The following is a 27,640-nucleotide window of genomic DNA, read 5'->3' as shown; positions in this document are numbered from 1 at the left end:
GTCACACCTGAAAGAATGACAGAAATTACTGGTTCCTTTGTCATCTTGTTTCTTTCCTTAAAAGTTTTTTTCCCCCTCTGTGACTGCCAGGCTCCAATCCTAGATCTCCAAAATTCTCATCTCCTGTTACAGGAAGTTCCTGACAAGCAACATTGACATGTTTTGTATTTGCTTAAAGAAACATCGTCAGCCTGCCTTCTTAAAAAATAAACAATACAAACCAATCTATCTCATATGTCATGGTAATTTCTGTAAATACATAAGGAATATTATATAAAGACTAATATTAGTATATATCTAACTTTGAAATTGTTCCAACTTTGGGTGAGGTGTTAAACCAGACAATCTCCCGAGGTCCTTGCTATTCTAAGTTGTTCCATGGCATTATGACATTACTTGTTTCATAATGCAGAGCTACGCAAATACAATAATGCTTTCATTCATTAGAAAGACTTGTTCCTGCCTGGTTGAAGGGTCATCCAAACAGCTCTTTCTCCCTTCTTTCTCCTTTCACTGAAATTTAGTAGTTTCATTTTCTTTGGCTTTCTCTGGACTTGTATAAGGGGAAAAAAAAGAGAAAAAATATTTTGAGAATTTGGAGAATAACAATAGTAAAAATTCTTAAAATGGAGCCACTAAAGTAAATGAAAAATTTGTCATTGATTTCAGTATTTACAAGGTCAAATCTAGTATTTCTTAATCTACTTTTTAAAAATTTCTTTCTTTTTCTGAAGCCTTCTCTTACATAACTGTATTGCTACCCAACTTTAATGAAACACCCTGTGACTCTGGGGTGCACACTTGTATTCATATCTGAAAGCTAGTAACAAGAAGAGCTACATAAAGGACAAGGGAAATAGCAATTAAATATATTCACTCTGCAAAAGTTGCAGCACACTCATCTGAAGGCAGCTGAAGTAATGTACCCTCTTGGTGAGCAATAGTGATGTAGTACAATACATACAAAAACAAAGCTAAAGTGATGAAGTCTAGGGGCAAACCTGCAAGTAGCTCCTCTACAAGGGGAACCCACACATTTAAGGACACCACCTGCAGACTTTTCTGCACATACTAGCAGAAGCACCCAGGGAAAGTGTTTGTTGAGTTGAGTTCACAAAGAGTTTGGATACACAGGATATACTGAGGAAGAATGCACCAATGCTTCTGCTTGCACGGTGAGCTCTGCTTCTCCTTCTGCAGGGATTATCCTTGTTGTGACCATTAGACCTGGAGTGACTCAAAAAGCAAGTGAGATTGACAGAATGGGCAGTACCCCAGAAGTCAATACTGTTGATGCCTTGCTGGATCTGATCAGGTGAGATTTTAATTTTTAGTTTCCATATCCCCTTTGCAGAAGTTCAAACAAACACAAATAAAGTTGTGATATGTAATACAATAAAATGCTCTCTGATACTGTTTGGATGAATTAGGGTAGTATTTCAACAAATTAGACATTTTAAAATTTACTCAAAGCAGTTTGTTTAAAAGAAATTCTCCTTATAGTATAGACTTCAATTAATAAACCAGTGATGGAAAATCCATCCTTCACAGAAACTGACATGCAAGATTTATCTATTATGAGGAAAAGATCCATAAAGGATTGGTGGATTACTGGTGGATTACTGATTGGCAGCTTCTGTGTCATCCAGCATAGACAACCAGCTGAAATTGCAGAGCTGTGGTTCCCCTCCGCAAGGCAGCATGCAGAGTAACAGATGCAGTATGCCAAGATTTCCAGGGGCTCCACAGTCAAGAAGTTTGCTGCATCACCAGTATCTAAGGCAACCGTATAATGTGTCTTTCCCCATTAGCATCATGGACAATGACAAATATTTTAAAGTGGTTAGAAGAAGGAAACCCCTAGAAAGTCTGCAGAAGACAGGTCCAGGTTTTCAGAGCTACTGTGTATAAAGGATTTGAAGAAAAATAACATCAATAAAGGCTGCATTTCCAATAGAGGCTAGAGGCTAGGTGGTACCTTCAAAAATATTTCTATTTTTTTCTTCTGCTATATTTAGCCTCTATTCTGGGTCACTATTCCTGCCCACCATTTTGTCTTTGTAGAATTTTTACATAACCTGTCATGTAAGAATCAACTGCCACATATCTGGTAGTTTGGGGGTTTGCTATAGATTATAGCTCAACTTCTTGCAAAGAAGTTGAAGACTGTAAATTAGCAGTTAAAAGATCTGAAATTCACTTTTAAAGGAATTAGAATTGCCAATATATTTATATTCAAAAATATGGATAAAAATAATAGATTTAGGATTCAACACAAGACAGTCTTGTAAAGTTGAAGGAAAAACCCACACTTGCACAAACTGATTTTGCTTTTGAATAGATTTTGCTTTTAAAACTTGAAGACCAAAGGCAGAAGTTTGTGAAAGGTCTTTAGGGGAGTTTTTAAAACTTCTGCTTCAGTATATCAATGTATTATATGTATCAAATGCATTTTCTGCACTGGATTGGATATTTACCAAATACCTAATTAATGCTTTCTTTTTGCAACTGCTTGAATCTGAAATTGGCATTTGGAGTCACACATTGCACTAAATCTCCTAATTTTTCAGTATTTGAAAATTGTCCTTGACACCAAAGTAATACAGGAGAATTTACCATTAACCAAGATTAATTTCTGAATCCAAAACTACAAAAGAGCATACCAAATATCTTATTCTTACAGCACAGCCTTTGTAAGAAGTTTTTTATTTTTCTTTTCTGCCTATATTTGACATAACCTATAAAGATGGTGTGTCCTATATTTCTTACAGAAGTCAAGGAGATAATGTAGGAGGGATAAAATACACTGGGTTTAGTATCTTACCAACAGAAATGCCAAATACTGAAAAATAAGCCCAAAAGTTCAGCAAGTGCTAGCAGGAAAACAGTCATTGAGACTCTTAAACCCTTAATTTCTTTGGAAAAAAAATCTATCTATCTATCTATCTATCTATCTATCTATCTATCTGTCTCTGGTGATGCTAAATGTACTTCTTTCTGCTAAAAGAAACAAAACATGATCTTGTTTTTAAGCATCAAATTTTATCATTTTGTTTATAGCAAACAACTTTTCCTTAGTATGCTGTCATATTGAAATGCTTCTATGCTTTTTAACAGGAATATGTTCCCAGAGAACCTTGTTCAGGCCTGTTTCCAACAGGTAAGTTTGCACATTCCTCTTTATTTCTGTAGTTTTCACTGTTAACCACAAATTATTTTCATATGTCACAAAAAAGTTGTCAGGCAAGACTTATTTCTGAGAAGTCCAGGAATATCTTCATCTCCTATAAAAAGGTGGGGGTTTAAGGCATCTTGGTTCCATTTCCATTATGATAAACACTCTGCTATCAGCTATTAAGTCCCAAAAAGGCACTGTTTAAGAGCTGGATGCAGAAACCAAGAAGCATGTAAGACAAGATGTTTCCTTTTGGGACAACAAGAGTTAGAAAAACCATCTTAAGAGGATTAGTTGCCTTGTTCTTAAGATCCCTCTGTGTCTGATAAAGTCTGTGTAAGTTTGCCCTCACCCTGAAGCGTCTCACATCTAATATCAACTCCCAGACCAAATCCTTTGAAGGAAAAGGATGATAACTAGTAGTCTATTTGAGACATCTTTCAGGAAAAGGGAGTGTTGCAAGATGAAAGAGGAAATTTCTGTCTGTATATTAGACTTATCAGCTAACCTTCCCCAGAAATTTATATAAGAAATTTATACGCTCTGTGCACAACTCACTTTATAAAACTTCTCCATGTAGTTTTCGTCATCATTACTGGCCACCCCACACTAAGGGGACAGGCAGGCTCTTTTAGGAATCCTTGACAGAATGCTGGTGGCATTAAACTGTAGTTACTATTAAAGTCTTGTTTTCTTAAGGGATTATGATTAGTGTAGCACAGAACTTACAATCAGAATATCACAGGATTTCTGTGAGCAGAATCAGTGTAGAACAGTTTTATAGTAGCACAATTTAACTTGTTTTCTAATCACCTGGAGCCACCGCATATTTGCTCAAATCTTAATACTTAATTTGCTGTATCAATATAACAGCCATAATCTAGGTTTGAAAAACATATGAAAGAATGCAGGTTGGTCACTCAGTCCTCAGAGGAAGCAGACAGTGACAGAGGCATCCCTGACCACCCAGTCTCACTGTCCTGCAGCAGTTTTGGTCCAAGTTACTCACTAGGACTTACACCTGCTTGGTTTTATGGACAGTGTACCTGATACTGTTACATTTGCCTGTTCGGTGACTGCATCATCAACATTGCTCATCTGGCTGGGTGCCTGGAACTTTAAGACAAATAAGGAGAGGGGTAGTCAGCCTAGTGCCAGGAATCTGGAGGCTAGTAGGGAGTGGAAGAGTAAGTCTGTTCGGTTTGTCTGCTTGGTGCACAGGACCTTGAAGACCTGGCAATGAGGGGTAAAGGAAATGTGTAACCCATTTGACCACTAAGAATGTCTGTTTGCCTAGCATAGTGGCATTAGTTATGCTGACCACACCGCCAGGGGCCTCTCCTGGCATGGCTGTCAGCAATTCTCTCCAGGCTGTTTGTTCCAGCAAAAAATTCTTGCCATTGTCAGGAGCTCTAGCTCATGCCCCACAAGACTGCAGCACATCCATGGGGTATCCAAGATCCTGGGGAGCAGCATTCATAGGATATTATTTGTGAACCTCTTGTTTGATCTATAGCTTCTGAGGAACAGAGCCCTGATGGCTCACATGAATTGGGAAATAAAGTCTTTGTCTATGTTTGCTACCTTCAGCTTCAGTTGGTTAATTTTTCTCATATTTTTACTGAGCATTTGTCTATTCTTCAGTTTTCTCATTTTCCTAAGTAAGTTCTTCTGGATTTTTTTCTTTAAAAACTTTTCCAGTATAAAACTAAACGTGAAAAAGTTAAAACTACAACTGCTGTGGATAAAAAGAGCTCCCTATTTCGAGAGGAACCCACTACAATGGCTACAACAGCAAAGGCTTCAGAGGTACGATCTTTTATCCTTTCATTCCTTCATAATATATGAAGTAAGAAGAAAGAACATAGACTAAATTTTGTTTATTTCATGTGGTTAGTGATGAAGAAATGATTGGAAATAGCACATAGATGGATTTTAGCAAGAGCACAGAAGTTAATTAGTAAATGCCTAGAGGTCCTTCCAGTAGGATTAAGAACATCTCAGGATCCCATGGGTAATGGACCAGTCCAAAGAAAACAGATGAAGATTGATTACTTTTATCTGCTTATGGTTTGTAAATTTTCTGAGAAATTTAACACTCACTGCGGAAAGACTAGATGTACATCACCTTGAGATATTTGAGTAACAATAACTGTAATTATAAGCACTAAAAAAAAAATTAGTTGAAAATAATAATAAATATTTTTAATGGAAAACAAAACAATATAAAGCATTTGTTAATTAATAGTTTTTACTCTGAAAAAGAATGTACAAAAAAAAAAAGTGAAGAGATTTAAGAAGCCTTTCATTAGAAGTGTAGAAAGCTTTTGGGTGTTAATGGTGTATAAAGTCTAGACTTACTCTGGAGGAGAGGGAGAAAGGAATTCAATAGAATGTGAATGCAGAACTATAAACAATACCAAATCAATATACATTTTATTACACTTCTTCCAAATTTCATCTCAAAGTAATAATAGCATGGGAAGATAGGCTATATGAAGAGACATTAATTAAATCCTGAACCAGAATGTAGTGAAGAATTGCACCCTTTTGTTGATATGTTCAGGCTGCACAGAAGAATTTATGAATACCTCTTTAGTAGTATTTTTATGTAATGTGCACACAATTCTCCTATAAATTATGCAATTACACTGATGTCCCAGTTGTTAGGCAGTGGTGAATTTATCTTAGATCCAGACACAAACCCTTGAGTTGCTCAGAAACTAACACAAGAATTCTACATCTGTGTTTTGCTTTCCAGTGGGGAGTAAATCTTGAGTGTAGAGGAGTAGATCTTGAAAGCATGACTCTGGATACTTAGACCTTGCCATACTCATGTCAGAAGTCTATAGAAAGGACAAAACAAATTAAGGGGTGCTTTACTCCCTGCTGAGGTTTGGTCAGATCCATACACGGCTTTAAAATACACAAGTTCAGTGTAGTGTATTCCTGAACTTGCGCACTTGGCTATTTCAGAAAGCCAGTAGAGTGGCTGGGAAAGAGCTTCATGTCTTTCAAAAAAATCTAAATGTGTTTTTGTTTTAGAACTCTTTAAAGTAAATTCACTATTTTCAGATAGTATTTTTTTCTCTTGATTCCAATTTATAGAACAAAACCCAAGAATATAAAATTGTGGGGATGTATTCCAGCGGCATCAATGTGCTGGGGTTGATTGTCTTTTGCCTTGTTTTTGGAGTGGTTATTGGGAAAATGGGAGAGAAAGGACAAGTGCTGATGGATTTCTTCAATGCGCTGAACGAAGCTACAATGAGAATAGTTCAGATAATTATGTGGTAAGTTCAAGGATATACTAGCATTTTCCAATAACTTCTTTAAATGGAGTTTGTCACTGAAGAGGTAAGAGCAGACTCAACCTCATGTCTGCTTTTGCATAGTGCTTTACAGAAAGCAGCTTTCAAAGAAAGATTGGTAAAAATTTTTCTTTCTACAGAATTTGATCCTTTTGAGGGAACTGGAAACAGGGCTTCTTAATATATACTGAAGGAGCAGTCCTCTTTGTTCCCAAGAAACTTGAGTTTTTTAGACATTCTTGCTAGATGTTTACAGAAAACTAGTGCACTAGTCATTTGAGGCCTCTTTTGAGGATAAGCGCTACCATTCATATGCCTTTCTGAGTCTTGAACATTATTCTCTGAAAGACATTGTGTTCACAGGATGTCTGTATTGAATCTAACTTCCTTTAGAAATCTGAATTAATATGCAAGCCACAGCACAGAGAAAAATTCAAAATGGTAGGCAAAATACAACTTAGTATCATTTACCTCCTTCTAATAGGTTTTGAGACAGCATTCTCATAATGTTCTCAAACAAGAAAAACAAATTTAATATATAGAAACTTGTGTGATAGTGTTTGGTTGGACTTCACAGCTATTAATAGAATTTTGTATGTGCAAATCACAATTACAGGATCAGGACTATAAATACACACAACTCCTTCCAGAGTTTGATCCTACATGCGGAATGCCTTGTGCCACTTATTACAATACTCTGCTCATGTGCACATTTCATACCAGTACCATGTCAGATCTGACTCTTCCATGGGTTTTTCTTACATCCCAGCATACTGAGATGTATGTAAAACAGCAAACCTGTCGAGGGTTTGCACAATTCTTGCTTCCTTAAAGAAAGGTAAATTAATTTCTGCAACTAGTCCTATGCTAAGCAGCTAGTTTAGTCCCAGGCTAAGTTAAAGCCCTGTGAGACAGGTTGCCTCACTCTGCAGAAAATTACCAACAATGAGACTCCAGACTTAGCACATGCCATACAGGTATTTACTTATAAATTGATTATCCATTTTCTTGCACGTGCCAGAAGCTGTGGCTACAGACTCCCTGAGTTTCTACAGATATGGGAGCTGTTGTTTGAAACAAGACAGAGTTTTCTGCTGAAAGTATGAGGAATTAGTACTGTTTTCATCAAGTTCAGTGCTTAGAGGAACTAGGTATACCTGCTTTTTACAGGTGTAAGATACAATTTTGTTTATGAGATAGCACACATACATTCTATAATAACTTGTCTCTGTGACAGCCTGCTCTCTGGAACCAAAATAAAAATATGCAGTGGAGCTGGTGCTAACATAATTCCTGATATTTCCCTTGAATTTTCTATAGGCAATACCCTATACAGCTGTTCAGATCCATGAGGCATGGCCTCGTGCAGGTTTATTCTGTGACACAGGTGACACAGATATAACCCCCAGTGCTGCTGTGCAGCTCCTGTAACTACAGGAGACCTTTCCCATCTGTGTGTGATTGCAGACTAGACAGACACTGGTCTCAACCCTGCAAACTTCCACCCCCAGGGAGCTTGTGGTTGTACACAAACATTTGCTGTAACAGGCTATATGCCCATACCCCTTCCTGACTTCTGTGTATTCTGTGACACCAAGTTATACAATACTAGCTAGACTATGTGTAGAGTCACATTTACTTTTATTTTCCAGGTTTTTTTCATCACCTCTGTTGTAGCCTTGCTGCAAATGAATTAAGTCCAATGTATAACATAATTTAAAAAAAAAAATCTGTTGTTGTGAAATAGGATATCAAAACATATTTTTTATCTGTTTAAAAAAATTACTCTGGGAGAGAAGTTATTTCATGGTGAGCATACAGTATTTCTGAGAATGCATTTTTGATAGCTTTATTTTTCCTTTCTAGGTATATGCCAATTGGTATCGTGTTTTTAATTGCTGGGAAGATAATAGCAGTTGAGGACTGGGAAATCTTTCGTAAATTGGGTCTTTATATGGCTACAGTAATAATTGGGTATGTAATTTCTTAAATATGTATGCAGTTTTGGAGCTCAGTTGACTACCACTCCATTATCCACCACATCCAATCTTCTAGGTCAGAGACAAAAATTCTCATCAGTGAAAATTATGTGAGGATATGTGAGGATGGTTTGAATGCACATTTTGCTGGATGCATGTTCTGTTTTAAAAAGTCGCTGCCTTGCCTTCTAAAAAAAACCTAAAACCCAAAAGTAAATTCCTTTATTGTATTCACTGTTTCATCTTCACAGCTTGTGCTGAAGAAAATATTGTTGTATTAAAGCTGAGGTTATGAATTATTTCTTATTGGGGCTTGCCAGCCTATCGAACTTATACAAATGCGTGGATTATGTTGCGAACCTCTATGGAACTTTTTGGGAATTTTTGGGCCCAAGGTGTTGCAGCACAGACCAAACTCCCTGCTAAATACAGATGCATAGTAAGAGCAGTGCACAATAAAGGATGCTAAAGAGACTGATCCCTTCCCTCCGCAGTACTGAGCAGACAGCTGACATCAAGAGAAGCCCTGGGGATTGCAGTTTGCTAATTCCTCCTCCAAGGTTAGAGTAGATGGTGAGGCTGCAAAAAGAGAAGTTGTAATCTGAATAACATAGCCAAGCATCAGAACTTTTTTTCTATTCTTTTTTTTTAGCAGTTGTCTATGTAGAACGGTCTGGGTGCAGGAGGTCACACCTGCACAATGTGGAGCCTTTCAGCAGTGGAATTTTAGAATAACTTAACTGCTCCAATGATAGGTTATAATACCAGGTTATTATCTATCTCTGAAAACTATCCTACAAAGGACTCTTTTGTCAGATAAATGTGCTTAAATTTCTGTTTCCAATTCAGTGAAGCATAGCCTTCTAGGCAGTCTTGGTCCATTACTTTAGCATCCACTCCTATAATTCCTTCAGTATACCAAGGATTTATATATGTTTTGTCTAGAGACTCAGTCCAAAATTGTTCGAGAGTTTCTTTCCCCACACGTTATGCATTTGCATGCTATTCTTCAAATGTCTTTCACACACTTTCTGACAGCCAAAGAGAATGGTAATATATTAGTCTTAAATGCAAACTACTTTATAAATAGTCAAGAAGGATCTCTGGGGTTTTTGCATTAATCTGTGCTAGATAAGCATATTTATTTTAAGGTTGTTGTTTTGTTTTATTCATAAGCCAGTATGTTTGGACTAGCTGTTTGAAAATCAGAGATAAAATTTATTTCTAAATAAGAATTACTGTTCCAGAAATAGCACTGATTCATTACTTCTTCAAAATGTTACAGAGATGAGTACAAGTTATTTTCATCTAATGCATTATACAGTTTTTGTGAGTATTTCTTTGCACTTGGAAAATAGGTCAGATTTTTAAAGGTTTCAAAAGCTGATATTTACCAAGAGATGGTAAATCAAGACTCTAATATTTTCTATAGAAATTATAAATGACACCCCAACCACAAGGTAGATAGAAATCATTGACAGAATGACAGTGTATTACTTCTGCTGGTTTTCTATGTCATTAACTCCAGTTAATTCAGAGAAGGAATATGTTGAATGGATTACTACTGCCCCTTTTGACTTCAGTTTTACATCAGATAGTAAGTTTTAGTTTTAGATGTGATAGCAAGTTTTATGACTATTTACCTATCGATTACTGGTTATAGGTTACGATTTTACTGTGACAAGGCAAGTCTTCCTTAAGGTGTGTGTGAAGGCACAGTGCCTTCTCCAAAGCACTTTTATTGCAAAGTAACCTGCCACTGCATAGCCTCCTGTTTAGCTGGTAATCATTTGTTTGACAGGCACAACAATTTAAAGTAGATCCCCAGGTGCCATCAAAAACATTAGTGAGCACTAATTTGCATCCTTGGAGAGAAAAATTCTCTGTTCCTCCAAACATGACCATGTTCCCTGATGGGTGCTCTGGTAGAAGACCTCTGCAGCATTTCTGCCTCCTGCAGAGCAGCCTTCCATGAGTGCTGCTCAAGGCGTTGTTTTGCCTATTCTCTGCAAAACTGACCATCAGGGAGAGCATGTAATAATCAGATCACAAGAGCAGATATGAACACATACACACAAAGCTATAGGCTACAAGGAAAGGGGGCTTGTTCTACATTTTTCAGCCTGAAAGAATACCTCTTATTCTTACCTCTCAGGAAAAAGGAGAAATGTTGCTCTATTACAGCGGCCTGAGTGGGTCGCTGCTGGTGAGAGAGAGACGGTGAATCTTGTATCTTGATCAGAAGGCTGAATTTATTAATATATGATATAATACATTATAATTATACTAAAAAGAATATAGAGAGAGGTTTGCAGAGCTGCTAGCTAAGCTAAGAATAGATAGAAAAGAATCCACAACAAAGTTGTGTCCAGGGACTCAGTCCCCTGGCTTGCACTGATGATTGGCCCTTAATTATAAACATAGAAAATGAGCCAATCAAGGTGAATCCTATTGCATTCCACAGCAGCTGATAATAATTGTTTACCTTCTCTTCGGGGGCCTCTGGCTCCCGAAGAGACAGAAATATGAAAGAAAAGGATTTCTGTGGAGAAATGTCTGTGACATTGCTCTTTGTTTGGGTCTCTTAAAAACTGCAGTTCCCACCATCAGTTTGGTTTTCATTCTTATGTATTTGACCCTGTCTGCAGTGTATTCTGTTCACTGGTGTCTTCTGTAACTGCTTTTCATCCTCTCTTTAAGCTTGAACCTGAAAATAACAGGTTATCTTAAATGTTTCTTGTATTCCTTTTAAAGATATTTGTCCTATCCTCTGCTTTCTTTCCTTTAACCTCCCTAACCAGCTCACCTTCTTCCTAGCTTAATTATTCATGATCTTTCATAGCCTCAGCCCTACCAGGACTCATCCACCATTGTCTGCAGCTCATCTCAGTCTCTCTGTCTCGTTCAGGCCACCATGAGAGAACAGACTTCCCCCAGTGTCTTTGGTGCAATTTGCCACTAAGTATCTCAAGTCTCTCATGATTGATGGTTACAGAGTCAGGATGAGGACATATTAGAAGTTACAGCAGAGGAAAGTCAAAGTGGAGACATAATTTAAGTGCCAGAGGGAACTCAAGCTGAAGGGGGTCGGGGGGGGGGGGGGGGGGGGGGGGGGGGGGGAAGGAAAAAAAAAAGAAAAAAAGAAAGGAAAAGAAAAAAGCTGCGGCAATTCCTTGTCTCTCCTTGCCTGTGCCTTTTTCTCTTCCTAATGCAGCAAGGAAGCTACATCCCTGTAAGAGATATTCCTACATGGAATGGAATGGTAGCTTGGGATTCTGAGGGACATGACTCTTCCTAACTTAAAAATGAATGCTATTAGAATTTCTGTTTTCAATTGCTGATTATGATTTTGGTATAAAAATTCTGCTGCTTTCTGATAATTGCATCTTATGAACAAAAATAAATATTACTTAAAATTTGTTTCAGGAAAACCAGTAGTAGCAAAGCAGATAAACAAAAATATTTTGAATAATGTCATGTTCATGCTACTACTAAAAAGATGCAAATCTAAATTTTTCAAATAACTAAGTCAGTATGCTTTTAGACTTAGACATACTCGAAATGCTTACTCTCATTAACATTTTGTTAAGACAGCAAATGGCACCCATCCCACTTTATTTTTTTCCTATATTCACTTTGTTCTCAGGCATGTCACAAACCTAGCAATTTATACAATAATGCCTTGTGTTGGTGCATGTATAATTTGCTAGATTTCTTTCTAGAGTTATTTATAAAATTTTATCAAGACATGTTGCATGTTATTATTTACATTCCACTAAATATATCATATGATTCTACAATTCTGTGATATGTTCCCATACAGAATGAAAACTTCAATGCCTGTTCCTTTTAAAAAGATAATTTTTCAAGGAAACATATATGTAGGTTTTGTGGATGATTTTTCATGCCATTGTGGATTTCTGTACTGTGACTACTGGTCTCTTAATTGTCTGGTTTTGGCAGAACAAATGGTACCATTATTTATTGCTATCTTTATCAACTGCTCTGAAACCATAAAGCATTATTACAACGCAGGAATGTGCACAGGAACATTTGGTAAGAACAGAGTAAATATTCCAAGGTCATAGGTGACAGCAGTTTTTGGGTTTATGTTTCCAGGCTATGTGATAATTTCTTTTCATGAAAAGCGAATGTGCTATAATTGCAGCCTTTGAACACAGGGAGTATTCACAGACTCTTCAAATACATATCATTTCAAACGCACTTACAGCAGTCAGTTTACCTTTTATCTTAATGTCCACAAGCTCTGCATTCCTGTGCATTCAGGATTACTGCACAGTGTTCAAAATCAATGCATAGGCTGAAGGATGATTTCATCCCTGAGACCTATACAAATGCCCAGGCAAATACATCTGAGCTGCTAAAGTCAAGAGAGTGAGTTGATCTTCTATGAGTCAACCCACCTAATTTTAAAAATTAATACTTTCAAAACATAGTATTTCAGCATCTTACAACATTAAAAATGCTTAGACTATATACACCTCATTTAAACAGTCTCAAATACCTCACCACATTTTAATTGTAGACCTGAGCTTAGCCAGTTTTGCCCACAGCAGATGTTGATTTTTCTAAAGGTCCATATTTGAAGATTCTGCAGAAAATGTGCATTTCAGCTGACCCTGACTGGAAAGCATATTTACCTTTATTTCTAAAACATGTTCTGTAATAAGGGCAGACAAACTGAGAATAATAATTTGACTTGGCTTTCTGACTCTGGTTTGCATTGTAAGGATTTGGGAGAAAAGAGAAATGTTTAAGTGTTATTTCAAATCACCCTCTGCACATCACTTTAAATATTACGTATTAGTTTAGTCTTCTAATTTTTATCAGTTTAAAAATTTTTCAAGTCAATTCTTGCTCAGCTTAGGAGAGACAATTCATATATGGTGTCTCCTTTCCAAAAGGAAGTGTAGAACAGCATTAGTCTGCTTTTTATTACATTCTCTCTAAATTTTTCACCTAGGTGAAACACCTTTAGTGTTTCATTATTATATTTGAGGACAGAGCTGGGTACCTATTATCAACATCTTAGTAAAGAAAGACAATGAGATGGATCTATTTGTTTAACTAGTTGATTTTATTTTGCAGACTTGCAATCCATGCCGGTATAGTTCTGCCGCTTATCTACTTTATAATAGTAAGGAAAAATCCTTTTTGGTTTGCCATGGGGATGGCTCAGGCACTTCTTACAGCCCTTATGACCTCTTCCAGGTAAACAAAAACAGTATCTTTTCTGTAGTGTTCCTAACAGTATTGCATGGTCTGTGCTCTGCTTTTATTGCTCCTTTTTTAAAAGCCCTGGTATCAGCTGGACAGTTCTCAGTCCCTCCGCTGGAGGCTGAAATACTGTTTTCAATGTTATTTCTGTCATAACCAAAGGACACTACAGAGTGTGTTAGCCTTACACCAAATGAGAGTCTGCCTTTCCCTGGAGGAGGCAGTTCTTTGCCATTCAGTTCATTAGCCGCAGACTTGACAGCATTTAAGTGGTTGAACATTTTTTGTGACTACATATACCATGGCAATTTACCATGTAATTTTGAGAACTAACACTTAGCTATTTCTTCCAATATTTAGAAGGTATAAGAGAAGTTGCTTTGCTTTTTCATGGTGCAGCCTCCCTTCCTGCCTTAGATCTCCTTTTGAGTCATAGAGCAGATCATGCTCTGAGCAAAAGGAAACATAATAGAAATGGTGTGTTGTTGCTTTCACTAATTTTATGTGTTTCATTATGTGCCAGTTCAGCAACTTTGCCTGTCACCTTCCGCTGTGCAGAAGAAAAAAACTTGATTGACAAAAGAATCACAAGGTTCGTTCTTCCGGTTGGAGCTACCATCAACATGGATGGCACTGCTCTTTATGAAGCAGTAGCAGCCATATTTATTGCACAGCTGAATGACTTAAAGCTGGATATTGGCCAAGTAGTTACCATTAGGTAAGACTAAAGCCATCACATACATTTTGTGGGAAGTGAGTTTTTTTGTGAATGGTACATTCGGATACCCCATGGGAAAGTTTAACCTATCATTCACAGCATAAGAAATAACAAATATTCTCATTTCTTGATCCAAGGAGTAGCCAGTGCAACCTGATGGGGAGGTAGGATGGATCAGGATATACAACACTGTTATGAAAATTGCTATTATTCTTTCCTGCAAACCTAACTCAGCCTCTACCTTTGATCCATCCAGTTTGCTTGCTAGACATGTGTTGCCTGTTATTCTGTAGTGTAACCATAAGAGTACATCAGAACATAGCTTGTCCTATAAACTTGATACCAGACTTTGAGTAAATACTATTCAGGATGAAATCTGAAACATTTAGGCTTCTTTCTTGCAGTGAAATTAAACTATTTGTGTCAGAAAACAGAGTAACATGTCTTCTGAATGCCTTTTCTGGGTTTTATTTGGGATTTAGCGTCACAGCTACAGCAGCCAGCATCGGGGCTGCAGGCGTGCCCCAAGCCGGACTTGTTACCATGGTGATTGTGCTGAGTGCCATTGGCCTGCCTGCCGAGGATGTTACTCTGATCATTGCAGTTGACTGGCTTCTGTAAGTTTAAGGCACCTCATATTTAATCTTTTTTTCTTTTTCCCTATCTTTTTTTTTTTAATGTTTGCATAAGTTGCCTAGAAATGTGTGAGTCTGAGAAAGAAAGCAATAACATCATTTAGTTGCAGAAAATGGACAGAGATTATTCTTATGGCCAGGCTTGTTCAGAGTTAAATGCAGTAATGGCTTTGATTGTGAGATAAGTCCTGCATGGGATGGCAGTGAATAACCTCCCATTCAGAGATGCTGTCTGCCTTAAAGTAGTGGTCACATCACTAATAAATCATGAGCATCATCCTCAAGATAGGCAAATTTGATAGTACCAAGAAATGTCTCTAGAGTGTCAGAGACGCCACCACATTATGCTAAACACATACATCATTCATAAAACTGAAATGTAGCCACAAGCTGCAAAGCACATGATATCGATAAACTGGCAGTGGAGCACAACATGAACAAAGCAAAACTGACCCTGGATTCCCTGTGCACACATATAGCAGGGTGTACACAGATCTGTGCTGCCAGCACTACTTTGCTAGGACTGTTCTTCACTGACAGCACTCAGGGCCCAGCCCTCAATCAACAAGCACACATCTAAATTTGGAAAGTGATTCTTATGCCTAATCTAAACCATATCAGAACACTTCAAAACCTCTCAGTCACATTCATCTGCTCTTTCTGGAGAGAAGCCTTTGCATCAGAAATCTTTTCTGTTCAAGTTACACCAGTGTGTATCTCTGCCAATTTTGCAAAGGCCCAAAGAATCACAGAGTATTCTGGAGGTCAGAAGGCTATCAATACTCTGTTTTGTTCCATGATATAGAGGATTCAGAAGTTAACAAGTATAACTTCAGGTTTTTTGCCTCCTAAACTGTGTGAGCTTTGGTGATCAGGCCAAGGTCTTTTTCACCTGCAGTTTGCATGAATGACATTTCACTGATATCAATCCAGTGATCTTAATAATTTCATAGTATTTGCATGTCTTCTTCAGGTTTATTTACATTCAAGATAAATGCCTTGCTGTTCCTCCTCTGGCCTTTCCAGTCATTTTATTGAAGGATTTCTGGTGGCAACCTATGTATTTCACAGATATATTTAATTTATTTACTATATAACTCAATTTTGCAAATAGAGAGAAATGCCAGTCTCCAGAAAATCAGGGCTATTGTATGGATCCAAGAATCAATTCCATTTATGTATAAGCATAATTTCTCCAAAGGAACCAGTTCTGTCCACAAGTAATTTTCCCAGTCAGCTGTCTGCAACAGGGTCTAATAGTTTTGTTTGCTGTGCTCCACAGTAATTTTGTTTTCTTTAGCTCTCTTCTATTCCTAGTGGGCATTTAATGTTTTTAAGGATAGTGCAGATCAGTACAAACCGCTGGCTCAGAGCAGGTATCTGAAGAGTCTAAGACCACCCAAATGTATAATGGTTCCTTTATCCAAAGTATTTGTCCAGCCTCCTGCAAATTGCAGAACAGAGAGCTCCTGAGTTAGAAGTGATTTTTGTCTTCTTCTACGAATGCCTCATTGCTTTGGGACCCATGTTTCCACAAGTCCTTGGGAGATGAATTCCACATTCTAATGATGCAGAGATATAATTGAATTTTGTTTGTTTTCATCTACACCCTAATAATTTCATTTGATGCCCTTTACTTACCTTATGGGAGTGAGAGAGAAAGAGAATACCCTATTTCTCAGAGCAATCATGACTTTATGGATCTGATTTTTACTCCACTTTAGAAGTCTGTAGCTTTTGTGGGTTTTAGACACAGTATTAGTACATGGAAGGTTCTTGTTCCACCATGAAACATACAAATAATTCAAGATGTTTCTGGTTCTAATTAAGGCAGTTTTCAGACTAGGATATGTTTTGCTGTGTAAATTAAATCAAATAGAATAGTGCTATTATAACCGATGAGTTTCCAGTGGTGTTGATTTCCTCACTTGTCACACTGATTCTACTAGAATCTTTACAGCTCTCTCTTCCTTTCCCTACCATATATTTTTGTTGCACATAGAAAACTTTTTTAGCACTAGAATTCAGCAGTTTTGTAGAAGTATTGGGAAATATTGTAAATATATCCACCTCAAGGTCTCTGCACAGAAAGAGAAACTTGTTCTGCCACAGAACCTTTGTAGTGCTCTGTAGCTGAAAAGAAAAACAGGGAAGCATGGCCTTCCATGCTCCATACCATACTTCCACATCGATTTTCAAATTTTGTTATGTTGCAAGGGTTTGTTGTTCCTCTGCCAAGTAGCAGCAGGTTTTTAAGGCCTGCATGTCACATTTCTGTCTGGAGAAAAATCAATAGTGCAGGAGTATCATATTCCTTTAAGTGAATTTTTTAGTATAGGTTTGTCCTTCAGCCCTTAAATAAGGAGAAGCCAGCAGAGGACAGGCCTTTCCCTTTGTCAGCTTTTGGGCCAGAATACTGGACATACTGGGCTAGGTGCTCTTCTGGCTGAGGACATGACTGTTAGAATGACAAAAGGCACAATGCAGACTCTGCTGCTGCACCCCACAATCTATCATTACAAGAGGGAACCAGCTTTGTAGCATACTTCAAGGGCCTGAGAGGTGATCCTTCCAACATTTTGTAAGGCTATACCACACCACTTGGCTCTAACAGACAAGTGACATGACTTGCGGTTTTGCATGTCCTGTACAAAATAATTTCTCATGAAAATTACCCCAGGCTTCTTCAAATACCTGTGGGTAAAATTCTGATTCTTGTTTTAAAAGACTGTTTTCTTTTAATTGAATAATTACCCAAATCTGCACTGGGAAGAAAACAGTGTTGCATGAGCTAGAGTACCTTACTTTTACTAAAAGGATTTTCTTAACAACTGGATGGTGTGTCTGACAACTTTTTTGTTCCGTAGGGATCGATTCAGAACAACGGTGAATGTCTTGGGAGATGCCTTTGGTACAGGAGTAGTGGAGAAGCTCTCAAAAAAGGAGCTGGAGCAGATGGATGTCACCTCTGAAGTCAACATAGTCAATCCTTTTGCCTTGGAAACAGAAATACTTGATAATGATGAAACACAGGCCAAGGAATCTTACATCAATGGAGGCTTTGCTGTAGATAAATCTGATACCATATCCTTTACACAGACATCCCAGTTCTAAAGCCAATAGCTTTCAGATAAAACAGGAGCACTAAGCATGGCCATATGCAATATCTCAAAAAGCTAAAAGGAAATTGAGAATTAATTACATCTCACATCTGATTTACCACACAGACCCTGATTCTCCTTACTGCTTCTTCCCCTGCTCATCATCTCCCTCAACAGTTTGAACTCATCATTTTTAGTCCTTACTGATAGGCTGAAGAAAAAGACAGTTGTAAAATACTTTTTTTTTTTTAAGAATATATACTATTCCTGAAGCTGTGAAATGCCTCTCTGGAATCAGCATGCTCATAAATGGGTCATTAGCTGGGACAGCCAAATGTGTTTTACTCAGGAGTAGCACAGCATTTTACACATTACCACATCACAAAGTACCTGTATGAAATCCCTTTTTACATCCTTGCCTTCTAAACAGGTTGCACTGTAACTTGATCATTTGCCAAAATGCTAATTTCTGCAGCTGAGGGGATACTACTTGCATGATTCAGGAAAAAAACAGACCAGAAGGGCCTTGAAATAAGTACATTTTACTGTGAATAGGGTTTAGTTTTTATTCAATTGTGAAATAATTAGTCAGTGAAAGAGGTCCAGTATTTATGTAGCTAAGTTTCCTCATACCTTTCATGTGAATGCCAGATGTGAAATAAGTTGCTCTGAGCTTGCTCTTCTGGCACTTGAAGAGCTTTTGTAAAGTTATACTTTACCTATTTAGGTCAACTTTGATGGCTTCCTCATACATTTCCATCAGAAACAGAATCTCATTTTCTATTGTCCATTTATGATTTTAACATAAATAAAATATTAGTCAGCCCAAAAGTAAGAAGAGATCATGAGAACAAAAGTGCAGAGTGCAAATTCTAAATGTTTCTTCCTTGCAATAAAAGCAGATAGATAGATATATATACATATATCAAGAACATAGGAATGAGACTTTTCTCATAGAAAGAAGCCACTTTCACTAAACTCTTTACACAGACTGGTTGGGGTTTTTTGGCTCTTTGGTTTAGTTTGTCAGTTGAACATGCAAGTTTATAGCTGCAACACCACTATAGTGCCAACCTGTCAGCTAAACTGTATCTTATGAACCATTTCTGGACCTAGAAAATCATCTCCTCAGGTGGCTTGCTGTAAGATAAGAAGCACCGAGAACTTCCTCATTAAAAATCTCCATTTTCTATAACATTTACACAAGATTTCCATGGTGCAAAAATCACTCTCTCTTGGGAGGAGTTGATGTAACAATTTTTTTTCTGCCTTGCACATTGAAGAAGTTTAGCCATTTTATATATAACTTAAACTGAAATTCATATATAGTTATTTCTTTGTGAATAAGCTTGTGGTAAGCATAAATAAGCATTTATTTGCTAACAAAAAACCCTTCAAATACCTGCAGTGTTATATACTCGATTCAATCCTACACTTTTGTATTTAGACAGACCAGAAGTGTGCCAAAGAGAACTGATTAAGAAGAAAACATTTACTGTAGATTTTGATAAATTGCACCTTAAATTAATGAGACATAATACTGCATTTAAATTTAACATCAAAAACTATATGAAAATGTTAATATAAGTATTGGTAAATTTATACAATAAAAAGAAAATGTACAGATTAAGCAAATCAATCTTTTACGTTTGCAGAAATAGTATGAGACAGTCTTTATCTGTGTAGCTTTGCTTATGGGAGGAAAAAGCCTACCAGTTTCCATGACGAGCCTATAATCTCTGCCTTGTCTTTAACCAGCTTTTTAAGTCACCCTTTTATGATCACTTTATTATTTAGTCACCCTGTTAATGATGTACTGTTAAAAGTGTTCCTAATGTGTTATAAATAAATAATTTCTCTCATTACTCTTGTTTTAGCCTACTATCTTCTCCTTAAGAGTTCCTTTAGCTATGACAAGAAAACCAAACCCCATCAAATTCAGGGTTTATGTTATTGTCTCTAGTGATTTAGCTGTAATTTTGGCAAGAATTGCTCTCTTCCTCCAATAAAATAGCAGCTTAAGAGCAGAGTGCTGAGATTGCAAGAAACCCCTCTAACTACAGATGACCTGGATTCGATGCTATTATTAAACACAGGCTAAGCAGGTGTTTGTTTACCTATAATTTACTCATCTGGATCAGATTCAACTGAGCAGGTGTTGATGGTATTGTTTTGCCATCTACTCATCTATTACATCTCTAACCAAGAGACCAAAGCATATGCTGAAGATCCTCTTAAGTCCAAGGATGCTTTTCTTGACACAGTATTGCAAGTGTGTACCTTCTATATATGTGGAAACACCCTGCTTGAGCAACGTCTCCTCTTTTCCACAGTCTCCTGGTCTGGAAGATTTGAAGAGTGGTGAAGAATCACTGTTAGAAAGGCATCTGCAGATTTTGGCCCTTTACACCATGTTGTTATGTTCTTGTAGGGGTTTTGGGGCTGCAGAAGCTTAGCACAAGATTGGACTCTGCATTTTGAATAGTGTTTGTGACTTTAATTTGACCTGGAGGACCAGGTTACCCACACACCATCCCTGCCAAAATACTCAGGGACTTATAGTTGACTCAACTCTGAACGAGGAAAGCACTTGCACATAAACATACACACGCAGGTGAGCTATATCAGATCCACAAGATCTAAAATTGCATAAAAACCACTGTGACATATGCAATTCACTTGTTCTTTAATATTCTCTGATATGACCAGAAACTGACCAGTGTTGCATGCGCAGGCAGGAGGCAGCCAGTGGACCCCCATGCTGGGACACCACAGGATCTGTGGCCTCATCCTGCCATCACCACACAAACACCTTCTGCATCACTTGCCCCTCCTCACAGGGTCAAGGTCTTTAAGGTGCCTGGTGACCCATGAGAACCCATAGCCTGGTGACCTGCCCCAGACCCATGGGGACCCTTAGCCCCATCTCAGGGTACTGCTCCTAGCTGCAGACCTCCAGTGGAGATGGGGACTTCCTGGGGACAAGGACCTCTGGGCACTGGTATAGGAGGGTTCCTGTGAGGTCAGGGACCTTCAGACTCTCAGGGAACATGCCATTTGAGGGTCATGGGCAGGTGACATTCCCACACTGAAGTGGCCCTGTTCCCAGCTCCATGGCCCTCTACTCCCCCCAAAGGAACCTGCTGTAACAGGGTCAGGGCCAGGGTGTTAGAATCACTCACAAGTTTCTCACCAGAGGAGCTGGAGGACTTACTTGAAATTTGAAATCCTGGTGTCAAAGCAGATCTTAGGCACAGCTGCATTCCCACTGCATGTCACAAGTGGCACAGGGACTAGTGGGAGCTCTGGGACTGAGCATACTGGAGGCACAAAGATGGGCTGGCCGTGCTAGGTAGGACATGCTTGCTGGCAGCCTGGGAGGGCATTCTCATTGTGTGTTCTCAGTGGGCGCTGGTAGCACAGAGATGGGCTGTTCTGGGAGTCCTAGTGTAGCAGTACTGGCAGCACTGGGCTGAGGGTACTGGGACATTGGGCCACACTGAGATGAGAGGCACTGGGGGCAATACAAGCAGTAAGTTTTGGGGTGTGGTTTAGAGGCTGGATGTGCTAGGCCAGGCATTTTGGGGGAGTATTTGTGGTCCATTGTGGATATTTGTGGGCCACGGACTGGTTTTGAGGGCTATTTGGGGTGCCTAAGGGTCATGGAGCAAAGGCTGTCCCACAGAGTAGCTGTCCCCCTCCATGTCTGAGCCCTGGAGGTGAAGGAGGTTTTGGAGTTCAATGTGATGCTGGAGTGGGAGTCCCCTCAGGATAACAGCAACTCCAAGGGCAACCACTACACTGTGCAGAAGGTGATGGGGAAACCCCTACCCACTGCCCCCCAACTGCCTTCCCTTAGAATCCCCAAATGATGCCTGGGTCCTCTTCTGGTTGTGAGGGGACAGCCTGGATGCCAGTGTTCCACTTCTGGCCTCGTGGGGGGAACCCTAGACACATAGATCTCCTCCTGGCTGTAGGGAGTCGCCCAGACACCATCCTGTCCTTGTCCTGAGGGGCCATCTGGGCATCTGGGTCCTATCCGGAGACCATGTCAAGGAGGGCACACCAAAATCTGGATCTCTTTGGGGAGCTGCCCAGTTACATGTCTCCTCCTGCTTGTGGTGGACACCCCAAATACCTGGGAGTTTTGTGTTTTGGGGTGCCACCTGTCCTCTGTCCCTGAGAGCCCAAAGAGGGAGCAGGTGTGGACAAAACCACCTCTCTTTGCTGCCCCCACATCCAGCTGCCTGGGTCTTTCCGGGATTTTGAGACTGAGCAGGGGGTCCCTAACTCAGGCCATGTCTCCATGTGTGTGTCCAGGACTTACACTGAAGCACTCGAGTTCCAGCATGACCCGTGCTCGGGCCCATGGCTCGAGGCACCGCGGCAGCTGAATCACTGCTCTCAACTGCGCTGTACCGGGCAGCCCAAGGGGGGGCGACACCTGAGGGGACGGGGGTCGGGGGGGTCGGGGCACCCCCACTGCTGTCCCTCCCAGCCCAAGGTGGAATGTAGATAGACATCAAGGAGAGCAAGGCAATTTTGGGGCTCCTAACCACATGTTCCCCCAATCCAAGGTGGGGTGACTGAAGAACAAGGGGCCATCAGGGAGGACCCCTTCAGCCAAGAGTCCCTGGGCCACCACAGCTGCAAACATGGGAGTCGATGATCTGTAAGAAGTCCCTTCCGATCCGGAAGGGATCCTCCATGGCTCCGCGACAGCCGGCTGACAGGGCCAGGCGTTACCTGGCAACAAGCGACACCACAAACACAGGGACCCGCGATCGGGCCTCTGGAAGGCAGAAGAAGAGGAGGAAGGAGGGTGCTGGCTGCCCTCATTCCTAACTGCAGCTTCCTTCGTAGCACGGAGAAAGGACAGGCGCTGTGTTTTCGGGCAAGGCAGCAGCCATGGCGTCAGGCAGCCTGTTTCAGCTGCTGGATGAAGCCATCGGGACGCCCGAAGTCAATGTTAACTTGGAGGCGCTCCGCAGACTGCTGAGGGTCATATTGGAACACCTGAGCCTGCTGGGTCTGCAGGACGTGATCCCCCAGGAGGGGGCCCAGGAAGCCGCGCCCGCCCCGGGGCAGAGCCCTGCCGCCGAGGCATGGGACACAGGGCAGCCTCCCCAGCCGCCGGGGGAGGACGAGCTGCAGGGCACCAGGAGCGGCTCTCCTGTCACCTCGGGGGCTGCCGACATGGTACAGATGGAGAAGACTGATGCCAAAGAGAGTGGCATCTCCAAGGTAGAGGCTTTGCCCACCCCCCTGGGTGCTCCGCCCAAGACTCCCACTCCCGTGGGGTCTGTGCCCTTATTTGAGGGTTTGGTGAAGCCCAAGCTCTGAGCAGCATGTTGACTCTCATTGTGGGAAAGGGAGGGAGATTTGGAGAGAAAATCTGGGGCTGAAACACTGCTCTGGGTGCCTTGGGCCTTCCCATGTTGGGTCTTTTCCTGCTGAGCCAGGATGTGCCATGGGCTCCCCAGGGCAGGAGTTGGAGTCTCTGGGGTGCTGCTTGCCTGGGGCTCACCCCCAGCACGTGTCTCTCCTAAGCCACTGCTCTCCCCCAGGAGTCCTACAAGGAGATGGCTGGGATTAAGGCCATGCAGTTCAACATGGGAAAGGAAATCCAGAGGATCAAGGAGGCGCTTGGCCAGGTGAGCTGCCACCATCAGCATGCTGCAGGTGGGAGACAGCAGCCAGTGACCTCTCTGTGCACTGGAGGTTCAGCTGCATCCGGCCATGCCAGACGAATGGAGGGTGCAACCCACAGTGCCCAGCTATCTGGCTGTGCCCCCAGGTGCAGGCAAAGGTCCTGCAGGTCCCCAGGGACCCTGCCATGAGGTTCATCCCCCTTACACCCCTCTCCTAGACCACGGATCTCTGCAAGGATCTCTGTAAGGAGATCAATGAGATGAAGGCCACACAGTCCCACATGGGAGAAGACATCCGGATGATCCAGGAAGCACTTCGCCAGGTGAGCTGCTGCCTTTGGGAGGGAATTGGGCCCTCTCTGCCTCCCTGCCTCCTCTGCCCTGTATCCGTGGGTGTCACCCACTGTGAAGGTCACTGGGAGGGAAGAGTGGGAAGGGTGTCCTGTGAGGGAAGCATGGAAACTCAGCCTTGCTCACTAGGAGGCCCCCACCTCTGCCTGCAGATCAACCTGGCAGTAGAGGTCACTGCTGGCCTCAGCCAAAGGGTTGCTGAGGCATTTTGAACTAAACAGTCCTGAAAAAAGGGAAAATGTGGAAAGAAAGAAGGTAAAGGTCTACCAGTACTTGGCAGCCACAGCCCACCCAGGGTCTCTCTGGCTTAGGCACAAGCTGAGTTGTGGATGTTTTGGGGTCCTGATTGCAGTCCCTCTTCTCACTCCACTCCAGGGGAACCTCCAGGATGCTGCTGGCCAGCCACTGGTCCTCCACAGCCAGCCTGCCCCTGCCAAGCCCTACACTTCAGACATGGACAAGCTGGGGCAGAGCCCTGCTATGCAGAGCACCACCCCTGGGGTGCAGACAGGGACCTCCAGTGTCCAGAGTGGCACCACTGTGACACAGCCTGGTTTCCAAGCAGGCCTTCCAACTATGGAGAGCATCCTCAGAGACCTATCTGAGCTCCAAGGCCAGATGTCCTCCCTGCAGAACCTGGCCAGAGACCTGCAGGGTGAGAAGGAGAAGGTAAGCCCATATCAGTCCCTAAGGGGGCAGCAAGAATGCCAGGGGGAGTTGGCAGAGAGGAGGCAGGCAAAGGAGACCATGGGGTCCATGCTCTGACTCTGCCACTACCACCCTTCCCAGATCAGACAGCTGCAGGATGCCCTTGGAAAGCTGGGTGTGACTGTAGCCGAGCGCGAGCACGACGTGGGTGGCACCAAGGAGAGCCTCCTACAGCTGGAGTAAGAGGATGGGGAGAGGATTTTGTATCCTATGGGGCTGCAGGGGAGCCAGGAGGAATGGAGGGTGGCAATCCAGGAGCATCAGATTTGGGGAGCAAATTTTGTGGAGGTTCAGCCTGCCTTGTGCCCTCATCTTGTTGGCTAGGCCTGCACTGCAGGAGATTAAGCAGGAGCAGAAGGAGCTGAGACAGGAGCAGAATATTACCAAGGCCATACTGCAGCAGGTGGTGACAGATGACCAGCTTCAGGATCAGGTGAGGTTAGGAGGCAGCACTCCAACTGTTGTCTTGAATGGCAGGCTGCTCCTTGTGGGGTTCCTGGCCACATTCCCTGCCTGGTCAGGGCCATCTGGGCACCAGGTTCTGCTGGCTGCATCCATTCTATCTCAAAATCTATTCATTCTCCCCTTTTTGCAGCTGAATGAGTTGAGAGCAATGATGGGGACTGGGAGGCAGCAGCAGGGAGAGACACACACAGACAACAAGCTTGTGAGGAAGCTCCTACACCGCTGTGAAAGGCTCCAGCAGCAGTTGGACTCACTGGTGCCACAGCTGGTGCAGAAGTCACTGCCAGACAAGACCCAGGTGGGCAGCTGGCAACATGGAGGACTGCATCAGGACCCTCTGTCTGTGCTCACTGTAATGTAGAGCAGCCCCTTGCTACCCCCCAGCTTGGTTTGGACAGGTCAGCAGTATGGCAGGAAATTAAAGCCTTGATACAAATGTCCAGCTGGCACTGAGTGCTCATAGCCAAGTAACCCATATCTGTCCTTGAGGGCAGCCAGATACCTCTTGCATGACACTATCTTGTCATCTTTCTCCCTGGAGCAGGAGGAGGAGCTGCTAAAGAGCATCCAGGCCACTGTTGTGCGGGTGGAAGGGGACTGCGAGCAGCTCGGCTACCTCACGGGGAGCCTCCGGGATGACCATCGCCAGCATCAGAGAGATATCGAGGTTGGTGGCTGGACCCCCAGAGGCTCAAAGTATCGCCCAGGCACACCAAGGCTGGTCTGATCACACAGAGGTCTGATCCCCTGCCCACCTGCTCGCAAGCCCTTTGTTGGTTCAAATGGCCTTTCCCAAAGAGCAGGGAGCCCTGGCTGGCCAGAACACAGCTCTGACCCTGCTGTGGTGTCATGAGATGCTTTTTGCATTGGAAGGCTCTGTTCCGGTCCCTGGAGGGTCTTGAGAAGAAAGCAGACAAGGAGGACCTGCTGCTGCTGGTATGGTCTTGAGAGGTCCATCTTCAGCCCAGGGGATCTTGGGCAGGGTGACAAATGCACTTTGCTCTTTGGGCACGCAATGGCAAACTGGCTGGATGGGGAAGGGGGAGGGTGTGAGTACTTCTAGACTGGCTGCAGATCCCTTGCCAGGTCCCTCTGTCCATCTCTTTAAATCCCTTTGACCCCATGGGGGTGATGGCATAAGCAGGCCACACAGGAATGTTTCTGCCTCTATCCCCAACACACAGAGGCTGGCCCTGCCTCTTGTACCTCTGCCCCGTCCCACCTCTCTCCTGCCTTTCCTCCCTGCTAGAAAGTGGACAAAGCTGCCCTGGGCAGCAAAGTCAATTGCGCCCATTTTGATGAAACCATGGAGCATCTGGAGGAGAGGATGCGGGAGTTGCTGAGACGTGTGCAAGGTCAGGAGCAGCGCTGGCAGGAGGCCCAGCAGCAGTTCAGTGATGCCCTGGACTCCAAGGTGAGGGGTACCTTATTCTCATGGTACAAAACTGGCTCCTTGGGGGCTTTGCAGCCTGAGGCAGCCTCCCTGTGAGGTTTCCCCCTCTGCTGGCTTTTCCCATGTTCCATCCTGGAGGAGCTGGTTAACGGTATGCATCTGTCCACAGCTGGATCGCCTGGAGCTTGGGCCTTTCCAGAAGCAGCTAGAGGATAACTGGGCAAAGATCATTAAGGATCTCAAGGATGAGTTGACAGTAGAGATTGGCGATGCAGCTGGAATTAAGAAGTGAGTGCAGTGGAATGGTACTGGCTTTGGTAGCAGCACTGGCCTCATTCCTTCCTGTATGGTACCCTGGCATCAGAACAATGTAGCCAACAAACCGCAGGGATGCTGACAAAGCAGCTGCACCTTCTTCACCGATCAGTATCAGGTTCCCCACATCAAAGGAGGCACAAGAATGGGCATCTGCAAAACGAAGCTGTGCAAACCAGAACTGGGGTGTGGGTGCAAAGGTTCAAGGATGGAGAACAGAGGGTTGTTTGCCTGGGCAAGGGTGCAACTCATGGTGCCACAGGCCTCAGTCATGACCTGCCCACCTTGGCAAGATGGAGGGGAGTTGTGAGTACTGACAAGGCGATGACACCAGGGGAAGAGCTGGTTTGGATGGCAGTGTGGGTGCCTGCCCCCTTCCCATCATGTCCCTGCCTGCTCTGGGCAGCTATGGGCCACAGACACAGTTCAGCAGTTCCAGAGCTTATCTCCTTGTTCCCTTGGATGGGAAGAAAACCAGGCTCAACATGCCACAGCTCCCTGTGCAAACACTGAGGCTCCCTGCAGCAATGTGCCTGGCACCTGTTGCTGCCTGTGAGCTGCTGGCTGTGTGCACTGCAGCCCTGTCAGGAGCTCACCCAG

The 27,640-nt window shown here is 42.2% G+C and overlaps 1 protein-coding gene across 2 annotated transcripts in view; it reads left to right on the top strand.

Moving 5' to 3' along the window:
• Positions 1-20,022, top strand: part of SLC1A1 (solute carrier family 1 member 1) — a 50,773-nt gene extending 30,751 nt beyond the window's left edge. For both annotated transcript variants that reach the window (XM_059492207.1, XM_059492206.1), the window contains exons 4-12: positions 1,201-1,315; positions 3,118-3,160; positions 4,877-4,984; positions 6,284-6,468; positions 8,353-8,460; positions 13,575-13,697; positions 14,227-14,421; positions 14,904-15,038; positions 17,924-20,022. In XM_059492207.1, the coding sequence (XP_059348190.1) occupies positions 1,201-1,315; positions 3,118-3,160; positions 4,877-4,984; positions 6,284-6,468; positions 8,353-8,460; positions 13,575-13,697; positions 14,227-14,421; positions 14,904-15,038; positions 17,924-18,170 (1,259 nt within the window). In that variant the 3' untranslated portion in view covers positions 18,171-20,022. The remainder of the gene's footprint in view (positions 1-1,200; positions 1,316-3,117; positions 3,161-4,876; positions 4,985-6,283; positions 6,469-8,352; positions 8,461-13,574; positions 13,698-14,226; positions 14,422-14,903; positions 15,039-17,923) is intronic.
• Positions 20,023-27,640: the final 7,618 nt, after the last annotated feature.

Source organism: Ammospiza nelsoni, chromosome Z (assembly GCF_027579445.1).
Source record: "Ammospiza nelsoni isolate bAmmNel1 chromosome Z, bAmmNel1.pri, whole genome shotgun sequence".
NCBI lineage: Eukaryota > Metazoa > Chordata > Aves > Passeriformes > Passerellidae > Ammospiza > Ammospiza nelsoni.
This window is presented reverse-complemented; position numbering and strand designations above follow the sequence as displayed.